At 40.8% G+C, this 13,906-nt stretch overlaps 1 protein-coding gene across 1 annotated transcript; it reads right to left on the bottom strand.

Annotated features, from left to right (window-relative positions):
- Positions 1-1,081: 1,081 nt before the first annotated feature.
- Positions 1,082-6,069, bottom strand: LMOD3 (leiomodin 3). Its single transcript, XM_028110406.2, has 3 exons — positions 5,776-6,069; positions 1,843-3,210; positions 1,082-1,099 (listed from the first exon to the last, which is right to left on the bottom strand). The coding sequence occupies exons 1-3, from the start codon at positions 6,067-6,069 to the stop codon at positions 1,082-1,084; spliced, it is 1,680 nt and encodes a 559-aa protein (XP_027966207.2).
- Positions 6,070-13,906: the final 7,837 nt, after the last annotated feature.

Raw genomic sequence — 13,906 nt, 5'->3', positions numbered from 1 at the left:
GAACACTCCCTCGGAAGGCAGGGAATTGGGTCAGATAATCATCTGAACTTCATTCTCTCTTCTACTCTGAATCCACAGGCCACCTCTAATGTAGATTTTTAAAAACTTCTCTTAGGGCACCTGGGTGGCTCAGTTGGTTAAGTGTCCCGACTCCTTTTTTTTTTTAAGATTTTATTTATTTGAGAGAAAGAGAGAGAGAGAGCACACTAATGGGGGGAGGGGCAGAGGGAGAGGGAAAAGCAGGCTTCCCGCTGAGCAAGGAGCCTGATGCGGGACTCGATCCCAGGATGCTGGGATCATGACCGGAGCCAAAGGCAGATGTTTAACCAACTGAGCCACTGGGGCATCCCGAGTGTCTGACTCTTGATGTCAGCTCAGGTCGTGATCTCAGGGTCATGAGCTCGAGCCCAGCATCCAGCTCTGTGCTGGGCGTGGAACCTACTTAAGATTCTCTCCCTCTCCCTCTGCCCCTCCTCCCCCTGCATGCACTCTCTCTCTCTCTCAAAAATAAATAAATAAAAATTAAAAAACAACAACTCCTCTTCAGTCTTTTCAGACTGTTATTTTCTGATGGTACAGCCTCCCAGGCAGCTTGGATATGCTTTACCAGTGACTGGTTACACAGTGACAGAGCTAGTTTCTCTCAAATCAACACCCCCATCCACCCCCCTACAGGGGTCTGGCTGCCTGGAGAAGAGCAGGTGCACAAAGTCTTGATGTAGTACCCAAAGGGCAGGCAAAGAACTCTTGCCTGACCTCAGGGGACCTTGTAGTGTTCTCACCCTGGCTTCTACCCTAGGAAGAATTAGAATCCCTGTACGACATAGTGGAAAGTCTTCTTTGATTGAGAAGAATGGAATGCTGTCAATTCTGCATAACCAGGAGATGAGAATAAGGGATATACATCTGTGTAACACATCTTGAAGAAATTGTGACTCCCTATGATGAAATAAGAGATGGACTATTTTGGCTAAATTACACACTAGATTTTAAAATAATACAGTTCATTATCAACTACCTGTGACTTTTGGACATACTCCTTTCAGATTCCATAAATGCTATCTTAGTAATGACAAAACTATTATTTCTTCAATTTTACCTGCAAGGAATAACACATTTTCATGTATCAGCAGCAGTTAATTGTGGATCACTCTAAACATTAAAGCTGAAATAATAGTCAAAACTCCATTAATTCATGGTGATGCTAACCTGAAGTTTACCATTTGTCTGTCCACCTAAAAAAGTGAAGAGTATATGAGTACAGTTGCAGGTAGTCTCTCTTCATCTACTAAAAAAGAACCAACTATTTTTAAACATTTTGGAAGTACTCACTTACTTACAAGTGATGGGCCTAATTTAGGCTTTGTCCTTTATTATTCCCACAGCAGGTTCCTCGAGATCTCTGAAGGTCAGCTCTGTGGCTGGGATGAATAAACGCTTGACCCTGGGCCTGGAGCTGAATTTCAATGTCAACTCTACCTCTTTCTAGCTCTCTTTCCTATACATGGTATTGAACTTCTCTAAGTCTCAGTTTCTCTTTTATAAAATGGGGAGAATAATAATACCTACGTCATAGGGTTGTTAAGATGATGAGTTAATTCATATAATGCATCTGGCCTATAGTAAGTGCTTAATAAATGTTAGCTATGAATATCACTGTTATAAAGTTGTCTAGATGTATGCACGTCCTTGGAGCTAATTAGTAATTTTGGTTCCCTGGTAACGCTGATGGGCTTGCTCCAGTTAGTCACCACTAGTGAGACTCTCCATGTGTTAAAACAAGCAGGGGGAGAGGTGTGATACACGGGAGCTCATTCACCATTTCTCCTTCCCTCTACTTACGGGCTTAAGATAGGCGACGTTGCTGTGACGAATGTCATTCAAGAGCTGATCTCTGGGAGTGATTTCTACCAACGGGGGTGGCCTATTTCTCGGCACCGGTTTGAGCGTTCTGATGACATCTTTGAGGTTGGTCTTCTCAGGTGGTTCTCTGGCCTCGGGCATCCGAGACTTGCGCTGGATCCTCTTCAGCTTCACCACTCGGAAGGAGTCAGGGTCCGTCCTGTACTTCGGAGGCTGTGACGGCTTCTTCATCGTTTCATTCTGTCGACCAAAGGGGGCCGCTTGGGGTTTGGGAGGCTGAGGAGGAGGCTGGAGGAACTCCCGCATCCTGGGATCGGGCATGGGTCCCCCCAACCTCTCCCACATTCCAGGTGGCAGGCCCAACCCGTTCTCCAACATGGCTATCAACTTCCTCTGCTCTTTGAGCTGCTGCTGCTTCTGTTCCTCTTGTCTTTTCTGCCGTTGCTTGTCCTGATTCCTGGTGAGCAGATTGGTTACCACCATTCTGGGACCTGGGAGCTCAAAATGGTAGCCCATCTTCAGAAGAGTGGTGTTCGCCTTCAAGAGCCGGGAGATTTCCATTTCGGCTTGGTGGCCCAGCATGTGTCTTTGATTGTGAAACCGAAGCTCGGTGAGCGTCTCGTTGAACTGGAGGCACCGCATGATGGCCACAATTCCTTTACCTGTGATGAAATTGGACTCGATGTTGAGAGTGGTAATGCTCCTATTTTCCCGCAGCATGTTCGCCAAGGCGAACGCGACGTTCTCGTCCGCGCCCACGTTCGCTAAGCTGAAGGTTTTGATGTGTTTGTTTTTCTTCATTGCATTGACAAAGTCCAGTAACATCTCCTTGGGGATGTTTTCAATGTTGTTCAGGTTGAGCTCCTTCATGTCGGGGTCATTCTGTCTAACGCGCCTCAAGCTCCCATCCAGGTCTGTTCGGTTTCCCGAAGGCCTTGCACTTACTTTTAGAAAGCTGGTATCTAGAGTTAACTTCTTGGGATCTAGTTTTGATATTTTTTTCTCACCTTTTTCTTGGGCCTCTGGTCTGTCTTTCTGTTCTCCAAATGCCTTTACTTGTGGGCGGCTGCTCTCGCCATTTCTGATCTGCTCCCTTACCTCGCCTTGCACTCCTCTTTGTGGCTTTTCCACACTCTCCTCGCTGTCATCTTCTCCTTCCTCATCTTCATCCTCCTCATCGTCTCCTTCATCTCCTTCACCATCAGCATCATCGGTTTCTGGGACATCGTCGCTGCCTTTTGATTCTCTCTTATTTGCAGCGATTTCATTGTTGAGCTTTTCTTTTAAATACTGGGACCCATTTTTATTACCTTTGTCTACTTCTTCATGCTGCTTTTGAGTGTCCACCTAAAAGAGAGGTTTATGTGGGTTAGAACGCATGGCAATGGAGAAACAGGAAGCAGAGCAGTTGCTACCGGAAATAAGAGATTTATTAGGAAGTGAAAAAAGTAAGCAAATAAGTGGTGTATGTAGTATCCATTTGTGTGCATGTACATATATAAAAACGCATATACAACATATAAAAGTGTATAAATGCATAAGAAAAACAAGTCTGTTGTAATGTTGACGCAATTAGTAGTTCTCTCTTAGGAAGAGAGGGAACCATTCAGGTAACTGGGAAGGGTGTGGCGCCTGGCCGGCTCAGCTGCTGGAGCACGTGACTCCTGATCTCAGGGTTGTAAGTTCAAGCCCCACTTTGGGTGTAGAGGTTACTTTAAAAATAAAATCTTAAAAAGAAAAAAAAGATGACCGGGGAGGGGACGCATTTGGGGGATTTTCAGTTTTCACATTATATAATTCTAAAGTGTTTGAATTTTTTTTAAAAACAAGATACACATATTAGTTTTGTAAAAGCAAATATAATCTAAATAAAGATGAACTTTTATAGCCATACTACAGATACATACAAACACATACTTTCTGGTTGTCTTTATCTCATTCCACACGGTAAAATGAAACCTAATTTTGGTTTTGGGTTCTGTATTGTTTTTTAAAATGGTGTTCAATTGTAGAAGTGGTCCAAAAATTATTTGCTTTGGAAACGTTATGGAGTTATCGGTCAATACACTGAAGTCTTTGTTTTATATATAGCCAAATAGGCATTTTTGTGTTCAATAGTCCTGGGTTACACAATTTACTTGTTGCCCTAAATAAAATTTACATTCCCAGGATATCTGCTAATCTAGTATAATGTGTATATCAACTTTCCCTGAAAACATAATATATTGTGGGAAAAATGAGAGCACTATGATACCCTGAAATATACCAAAGACCTAGACTTGGATTTTTAGTCTCCTAAGCTCTGTGACAACAGTCCTGACTACTCCAAGGACGGGATCACAAGTCCAGTTTCTTTTGAAACAAAGTATCTAGGGGGCAGTGCCAGCTACAAAAGAGGGCGGGATTATACAGACATTTAGAAACAATTGATTAGTCTAGAAAGAAATTAGCAGTCTCTAAACAATGACCTTTATTAGATTCTTGCCCATCAATTAGTGTGTTTTCCTATACCACATGTGTACCTCATAGGTGTCATTTCGAAAGCTGGTGTAGCATTTTCAAGCAAGAACTTGATCTTCTTGATTACAACATATTGTAGGTTGGAAGTGACAGTTGACAACAGTCATCCTAACCACCTTAAAGCCTTCCCCACTGCATTTCTCATCTGTTCCAGCAGGGGGAGCCAATCATCAAGCTGTGTAAATTATACCAAGGAAAGAAAAAGTGTTCAAAGTACCCAATTAACTTTTTCTGAAATTTGCATTCGGATAAAATTAGTTTTTGCTCCAATTGTATAATATGTTGACTCCAAATATCTGCAGATTGTATCTTTAACTCCAACCTGACCAAACTAGCAATTTCTTAAGTTTAGTACGCGTTAGTACGCGTTTAAACTCTTCTGACCATGAAACCAGTTTATAAGTTTCCTTAATTACAGCCAGCGTGAGAGCAATGTGACAAGATTTAGCTGTACCAGCAGGCATAACTTAAAAGAGTCTTTACCTGTGGAGATCTTGGTCTTCCTTTGGCTGTGTCATTTTTAAGTGGAACATTAAAAAAAAAGTATGCTGTGATATATAATAGGTTCATAGATTCAACCACGACTCTAGTGTTCATATAATATATTTCAGAAAGAAGGTCTTTACAACAACCATCTAATAGCTATCAATTTCTAAATGTATTACTGATATCCAATAAGCTGTGTTAATATGGAATTTTGGGGGTCATTTAACTTGGTTGAACTGCAGGTTATATGGTAGGACTTCAGAAGGGCTGTGACACCCTTGCAGTTGTATGTGAAATACTGCCTATGAATGTATAAGCAGAAGGAGGGGTACAGAGCTATCATCAGCTTCTTAGAGCAGCCTTTGCGCCAAGAAAAAGGAGTTAAGGACAAATGCTTATAGGTTATGAGTTAATTCATTAAATATTCTGTCTGTAGAATCAGGCTTTCTTACACAGTGAACCCCACAGCCATTTTTTTAAAGAGACATTTAGGGGCGCCTGGGTGGCTCAGTCATTAAGGATCTGCCTTCGGCTCAGGTCATGATCCCAGGGTCCTGGGATTGAGCCCCACATCGGGCTCCCTGCTCCACGGGAAGCCCGCTTCTCCCTCTCCCGTTCCCCCTGCTTGTGTTCCCTCTCCCGCTGTGTCTCTCTCTCTGTCAAATAAATAAAATCTTAAAAAAAAAAGACATTTACACAAAAACTACCACTTTTCCTTCCCCGTTATACCATGTAAGTGTTTCAGGAAGTTCCAATCTGACATCAGATGAAATGTTATGATTTAATCTAGCAGTGGCCACCAAACAAGACCAAACATGAAGTCTTGAGAAATGATAGTTGCCCCATGGACACCTGTCGCTCGGGCCCAGGCAGCCGTTTCTCTGCTGTACACAAATCCCTGATTACCTGGGACGGCACAAAGGTGACAGGGACACGTTCGTCTTCCAGCATGCGTCTGGATGCCTTTTGCCAATACATATAATCCATAAGAGACTTATGGTCAAAGTTTCCCGTGGGTGGCTTGTCAGTCTGATCCTTCTGAATCATTCCCACGGGAAGCCTGGGGTCAGGGGCCATCACTTCCATTTCCGACTGCAGTTTTCTCAGCTCTTCGGGGGACAAGTTGGCCAAGATTTCATCTTCATCAATTTCCTCGTCAAAAAGTTCTTCTTGATCTGAATTTCTGCTGTGTTCTGACATGATTTTTTTCTCCTATATTTTTCTCTGTTACTAGAAAAGGAGAAATAATCAGACTCTCAAAATATTAATAAACTCTCAAGGAATCCCCCCAGTGAACAAACATTCCAGGTTAACATTGCTTGAAGAGATCTTCTCCTCAAGGATCCCGGTGGTGTGTGCTGAGCAGCTAGGCGGGGGACTGCAGCTAAGCTCACGCCGTATCTATATTAAGCAGCGCTTGGCCGGATTGGGTCAATTTATGAAACTACTGTGCCGCTCTCATTTTGGCAACTTGAGTCAGCTGTGCAAATCCATCTGACATTTCAGTGCAGCTGCTGAGGTCTGCCAGTGAGTAACAGGTCTAGAGAAAATCTACAGGAATAAAATCAGTGCTCTTCCTATATACTGTCATACCCTAATGCATGCAGCCCACACACACATACCCCAGCACTACAGGGGAGACCATGTCCTTTTATTTAGATGACTAAAGCAACTTACAGGATTTTGGAAGGAAGATCCAACCAGCAACTAGAGTTCTACAGAAGTGAAAATTTCACTTGCGGGTGGAACTCGAGCTCTCAGGGCTTCCCTCTTCACTCCAGTGTGACTCTGGAAGCAAACCAGCACACAGCAGAGCAGAGGTCTGGCTATGTTACTCATTCCCAGCGTAAGCTGAACCTTTGCAAGACATCCTTATTTGCATCTAGATCCTGTGATCTAACAGATGAGGACAACCAGCACTTGAATTTCCACTATAAGCGAGGAGTCTAATATTGTAAATAATTTGTTTTTCTTACTAAGTATCCATTAAGCCAGGATAAATTAAAGTGGATCACAAATGAACCGCAACAAAACCCCAAACTGTTAAAGTGCTGGAAGAAACCATGAGAGGATTTTTTTTTAATATATCCTCAGAGGGCAATATTTATCCAAATGACAAATGCACATTATTTTTTGACCCAGCAATTCCTCTTTTGGGAATGTATCCTATAGATATACTGTAGATGGGGTGAAATGACAGGTGCACAGAATTATTCAATATAACCGTATAGAACGGTATGTATTGTATGCTGTTATTTGTATATAAGGGGTAAAAGAATATAGGCATATATACAAATTTTATCAACATAACAAATCCTTGGAAAGATATACAAGAAACCATTACCCTCAACACTTTTGGAGAGAGGAGCAGCTTGTCTGGGAGACAAGACTAGGAAAGACCTTGTTAACTGTATACCCTTTCATAATTACCAACTTTGGGACTTTATGAATATAATGCTTAGTTAAGCATTTAATGCTTACTTCAATGCTTATCCAATGCTTATTTGTACATTTATTGTACAAAGCTTAAGATAACACAGGGAAGTATAAAGAAAATAAAATTTTTCTCTTATGTCATCACTAAGAGCTACCACTATTAATATTTTGGTTCATCATTCTAGTCCATTCTTCCAGGATATGAACTAAATAATCTTTTGTCATCTGGTTTTTTTTTTTGACTTACAAAAATCAGGATTTTTCCATAGCATTTTTTTCTAACTACATAATTTTTAATAGCTCTCTGTTAAGACTCTTATATGGATATACCATAATTTATGTAAGCAATCCCCAACTGTTGAATATTTGGACTGTTTTCAACTCTCACAAGCACAAGGAGTTCTTTAATAAACATCTCCTGTAGCTAAATAATTATACACATGTAAGATTATTTCCTTAGGATAAGGTGAATATATCCTAAGAAGTGAAATTGCTGGGTCCAAGAATATGAAGAAATGGAAGGGTTTTCATATGCCTAAGTGATCTGCTCAATATTTTTGCAAATCATCCCCAATACATATATATTAAATTATTTGCAAGTTACATATATAACTATGGTAATATATCATTTATAGATATTATATTTATAATATACATGATCAAATACTCTTAAATATAATATTTATAATTATAAATGTTAATTTTGACATATGTTTTATTATATATACACACACATACGGCTTTATAACGAAACATATGCAGAAAAATCAAATGCAAGAAGTCTTAAATGGATGTTCTAATGTTTTCTTCCTATCCCAGTTATTTATTTTGAACACCCCAAGGTTGAGAAGCTTTTCATAGATATGGCTAAATGACTCCCAAGAAATTTATTGCCAATTTACTTGAATGATCATGTTTATTTTTTTAAAGATTTTATTTATTTATTTGATAGAGAGAGACACAGCGAGAGAGGGAACACAAGCAGGGGGAGTGGGAAAGGTTGAGCAGGGAGCCTGATGCAGGGCTCCATCCCAGGACCCTGGGATCATGACCTGAGCTGAAGGCAGACACTTAATGACTGAGCCACCCAGGCGCCCCTAATGATCATGTTTAAAGTAAAGAACACAGGTGCATAGTGGCAACACGGCATTGGCCTCTTGCTGTCAGGTCTTCCTACTCTCCCCGTAAAAGGGACAGATGTGCATGGCTTCAGGAGGCAGGAAGGCAGACCACTTGGCAGATAACTCATTTGCAAACCATCATTTCATAGACGTCATTTAACAGTGGTCTAAAGAGACTTGACCAAGAAGAGTCCTGTGTTCAAGGTGGTTTGGGAAATGTAAAATTCTGCTTTTGCCTCTTAGAGATGTGTATAGTACCTGAGTTTTTAAACACTCTGAGAAGTCACACACAAAAGAAACCAATTTGTTTAACCCAATATTCCCCAACTTCATTTAATTCATGCCTCCCCACCCCCACAAAAAAAGTCATTTATTAATATCCTGTGTAATTAACTTTGGGGCATACTGATCTAAATACGAAAGAGAAAGATCTGGCATCAATCTGCTGGATTCATGTTCCAACTGAACTTTTCAGTGACTATGTGCTATTGGACAACTTAGCCCAATTACCTCATCATATAAAAGGGATCAGAGACTAATAGTTACCATATGCAGTTATTGAGAGAACTACATGAGGTTATATATAGATATACAAATTAAATAGGATTGTGCATGGCACAACGCAAGCCCTCAATAAGTGTTAAATATTACTAGTCTTAATCTTTCATGGATAACCACAGAAACATTTAAAGAAAAACAAAGGCAATTACAAAATGTAACACATTTTATAAACTACTTCCATGGGAGAAACCATTGTATTAATGTCCATCAACAAAGGGCTTGAAAAAACTCATTGCTTTTACAGAAAGCAAGAGGCTTTTAGATGGGACTGTGTATAAGGAAAATAGAACACCACCATTTGCATGTTAATATACAGCTCTCCCAAGAAAAGGATCTGAATTGTTGCTTGTAAACGTTCAGATTTAAATTCCCTGATGGTGACCAAATGTTTCTGATGATCAAAAGCAGATTGAGGAACTGCTGTAAGGGGCGCTCTTTCAGCTAACTTCCAACCTGCTGAATAGTTCAGGAAGCAAGTACATCTCTCCCAGCGGCTTCCGCTGTGCATTTTATTCATATGCTGACAGAGAGGGTTTTGCTGGTGTAATTAGCCTCAGTTGACTCACAGATGATTGAGTTGTGCTTTCTCTTAACGATGTTGTACAGTTGCCATCTCAGCAGCTTCTCACGTCAAAATCCAACCACCATACCCAAAGAAAGCAGCCTGCAGTGGGACTACTGAGTTTTCTAGCCAGGTAGGGCATCACAGATCAGAATCTTTGGCAAAGTTTACAGAGTGCACTGATACCCTGGGGCCCACCCAGAAGCTACTCAACCAGACTTTTCTGGTTTAGGTTCAGGAATCTGTATTTTTTGAAAGCTCTCCAGGTGATTCGGATGTGTGAATAAGCACGGGAATGACAGGGCTATGGCAAGCCACCCATTTTACAGATCAGGCTCAGAGAGCTTAAGGAACTGCATTTGATGAAATTCACAACACACTACCCCCAAATATAGCACCTTGGAATAAGGAATATTTTAAGCTGAAAATGTTTCAGAAAAGGCAGGTGCAGGAAGAACTCTCTGACCTCTGCTTGCCGGCGCTCAAGCAGGTCCTAAGTCCCTCATCCGAGAGGTGCCCTCCCTTTACATGGAGCAAAGACAGCACTCCAGGAGGAATCCAAACTGATAAGCCTTGCTAAATTTCCCCCAGTTTACTACCTTTAGCTCATATCCTTTTGTCCTGCCACATGTTTTTCCATGATTTTCTACTCTTCATTTAAACTTAGCATAAAATAACTCAGGTTTAACGTTTCTTGGGGTATTCATTTCTATATGAAGGCTCCGGTGTCACATAAAACTTAAGTACATTTGTATGCTTTTCTTTTGTTGATGTGTCTTTTGTCAATTTACAGGGTCTCAGCTGGAGAACCATGAAGGTAGTAAGAAAATACTTTCCTCCTCGCCTACACTAGGCATGTCAACTCTGTGCTTCAGTTCATTAATCTGCAAAAGTGGGATGATAATTGTACCTACTTTAGGATTTTTTTTTAAAAGATTTTATTTATTTTGAGAGAGAATGTGCACACACGATGGGGGGCTGTGGCAGAGGGAGAGGGAGAAGCAGACTCCCCGCTGAGCAGGGAGCCCAATGCAGGGCTCGATTCCAGGACGCCCAGATCATGACCTGAGCCAAAGGCAGACACTTAACTGACTGAGCCACCCAGGTGCCCAAGCTACCTTAGGATTTTTGAAAAACCTAAACGACACAATCCATGGTAAACACTTATTTAACATTAATTATTATAATATTTTCACAAATAAAGTGTATGAATTTTTTCTGCCTAGAAAGTGCCTGATTCCTAACAAATATTGTTCAAGACAGAAATAAATCGCTGTTCGGCTCTATTCTTTCCAAATAGCACATAGAACATGTAAAAGAAATATGTAAAGCTTGACACGTTTATGAAAAATCCTGATGGTAAAAGGAAGCACTTCTTCCTTTGATCCACTTATTTTTCCATCCCACATTTATTCAGGATGGGGAAAACTACGGAGAAGCCACATCCTCCTTCAGCCCCGAGCACTAGCTGTAAATGAACACAACTTCTATAAATGGTTTCCATATGTCGCTAAATAAATCAGTTCTGTCCTGTTTGTGGCACCCTATTCTCTTATGCAATTTCATCTGGATCACCAACATTCTGCTCACTGACTGCAAAGTGCCTGAAGACTTTGGGAGAGTGAAATAAATGCCTGGCTCTCTCCTCAAATTTCCCTGACCCATAGTTGCATTGCCTCGGGATGGACTCCTAAATTTACGAGGCAAGTGTTTCTCTACAGCCAAAATACCCAGCCTCTCTTGCTTTTACCAGATCCCAGAGTAGCTTGAATTACAAGAGGATATTTACTATTTTATCTTAGTTGTTTTATAAGTCATCTCAAAATTGTGAAATTGAATTCATTTGATTTGGGTTTAATTTCAAAGGTGAATTAATTCTCTAGACTTCTCAAGGGTGTGAGGATTTTTTTTTTAAGATTTTATTTATTTATTCGACAGAGAGAGAGACAGTGAGAGAGGGAACACAAGCAGGGGGAGTGGGAGAGGGAGAAGCAGGCTTCTTGCCGAGCAGAGAGCCCGATGCGGGGCTCGATCCCAGGACCCTGGGATCATGACCTGAGCCGAAGGCCGCCGATTAAAGACTGAGCCACCAGGCGCCTGGGCGTGAGGATGTTAATGCACTACTCCCTATAGGGCTACTACACTAAGTATCACCATTACTTACTACGGCTACTGCTATTACTACTATAGTCGCTACAATGTTTATTACTGTTGCTATTAATACGACAGCTGACAGCTACTACTGCTGCTACTGATTTTATAGCCACTTGGGGCACCTGGATAGCTCAGTTGGTTAAACGACTAGACTTCCGCTCAGGTCATGATCTCAGGGTCATTAGATTGAGCCCCGAATTGAGCTGGTGTCGGTGTTGGGCTCTGCACTCAGCAGAGAGGCCGCTTGAGATCCTCTCCCTCAGCTCCTCCCGCCATGTTCTCTCTTTCTCAAATAAATAAAATCTTTTTCAAGAGAGAGAGAGAGAGTGAGAGAGAGCACAAGCAGCGGGAGAGGCGGAGGGGGAGGAAGAAGCAAGCTCCCCATTGAGCAAGGAGCCGGATGCGGGGCTGGAGCCCGATGCGGGGCTGGAGCCCGATGCGGGGCTGGAGCCCGATGCGGGGCTTGATCCCAGGTGACCTTAAGCCGAAAGCAGATGCCTAACTGACTGAGTCACCGAGGCGTCGCAGCTAGAGAGATTTCTTAACCCAAAGTTTAGAACATCCCAATGAGAATTGTGAATTTCTTTTTTTTTTTAATTAGGGTACTAGAATTGTAGTGAAAATGAAGCTACCCAAGAGATTTGAGGAAAATACAAGAAATAAATAATCCAGTCTTTAAACAAATCACACATCAGTGTGAGCCTCCTATCATTAATTTTTGGTAAACGTTTAAGATAACTGTGAATTTCTAAATTGAGAAAATAGTCTTTTCCGAACTGATGACCACAAAAACTTTTTACCACAGGGCATATTATAAGAGTAATGTTCCTAGGGGCACCTGGGTGACTCATTTGGTTGAGTCTCCAGCTCTGGATTTTGGCTCAGGTCATGATCTCAGGGTTGTGAGATGGAGCCTCGCATTGGGCTCCATGCTCAGTGCAGAGTTTGCTTGAGAGTCATCATTTTCCTCTTCCCCTCCCCCCATTTGCATGCTCGTGCATGCTCTCTAAATAAATAAATAAATAAATAAATAAATAAATAAATAAAATCTTAAAAAAGAGTAATGTTCCTCATAATGCATTTTGTGACATGTTGACCTAATCACGTCAAATAAAGAAAACAGAATGTATGTATTTACATAGGAAAAAAAAGACTGGAAAGAAATACTCTAAAATGTTACAAGTCAAAGTGGAGGCATTACTAATGCTTGTATTTTGTTTTGTTTTTTGATCCAGCCTTTTCTACATTTTCAGAATAACAAATAAATGCTGCTTTTACTTTTTAAAACACAGATAATAACCCCAGAAAATCTTTAAGTCAATTTCAGAATAACTGCCTTAATCTTGTCACTTGGGCTATGAATATCCTGCTAAAACAGGTAAAAAATAAATGCAGGTCTGATCAGACACATAGAACAAAATACTTTAACCCTTAAATCATCAGCATCTTTTAAAACAACTCATTCATATTTTTCTCTGACATTTGTAAATGCAGCAGGCAATGTCAAGATTTTCTTTTTGGATACCTCACAAATATGACATTCTCCAACTACTTTGATAAAAGTCCACATTCTCGAAGGCAGAGATATTTTAAAAACTTAAAAACTGAGAGCACGCCCAAGATTTCTTGATGGCTGTCTACAACACATTTTGCTATAAGGAGATTTCTTTAATCAAGCTGCACACTCACACTTAGTTAAAAGCAAAGGTGATTGTACAACACTGTGGAATGTACTTAATGCCACTGAACTATATACTTAAAAATGGCTAATCTAGTAAATTTTATGTTATGTACATTTTACCACAATGACAAAAACTAAGGGTAGTGAAATAAATTTAGGTAGCATATTTTATTTTGAAAGATCCTCACAACTTTCAATATTTGTAAGTGTGCTCACAGGGACACCTGGGTGCCTCAGTTGGCTGAACTTCTGCCTTTAGCTCAGGTTGTGATCTTGGGGTCCTGGGGTGGAGCCCCGCCAGCGTTCCTGCTTGACGGGGAGTCTGTTTCTCCTTCATCCCCTTCCCCTGCTTGTGCTCTCTCTCAAATAAATAAATAAAATCTTAAAAAAAATTTAAAAATAGAAGTGTGTTCACAGAATTATTTATTACAGTGACCTGGAAACAACCTAAATGCCCAACAATGGGGGACTAATCAAAGTATATACTATTCTTACCACCTAATACCTCAAAACCTGTTTTAA

This window comes from Eumetopias jubatus, unplaced genomic scaffold (genome assembly GCF_037043125.1).
Source record: "Eumetopias jubatus isolate StellerSeaLion01/CBP00866 unplaced genomic scaffold, mEumJub1_p1.0 scaffold_1, whole genome shotgun sequence".
Taxonomy (NCBI): Eukaryota; Metazoa; Chordata; class Mammalia; order Carnivora; family Otariidae; genus Eumetopias; species Eumetopias jubatus.
This window is presented reverse-complemented; position numbering and strand designations above follow the sequence as displayed.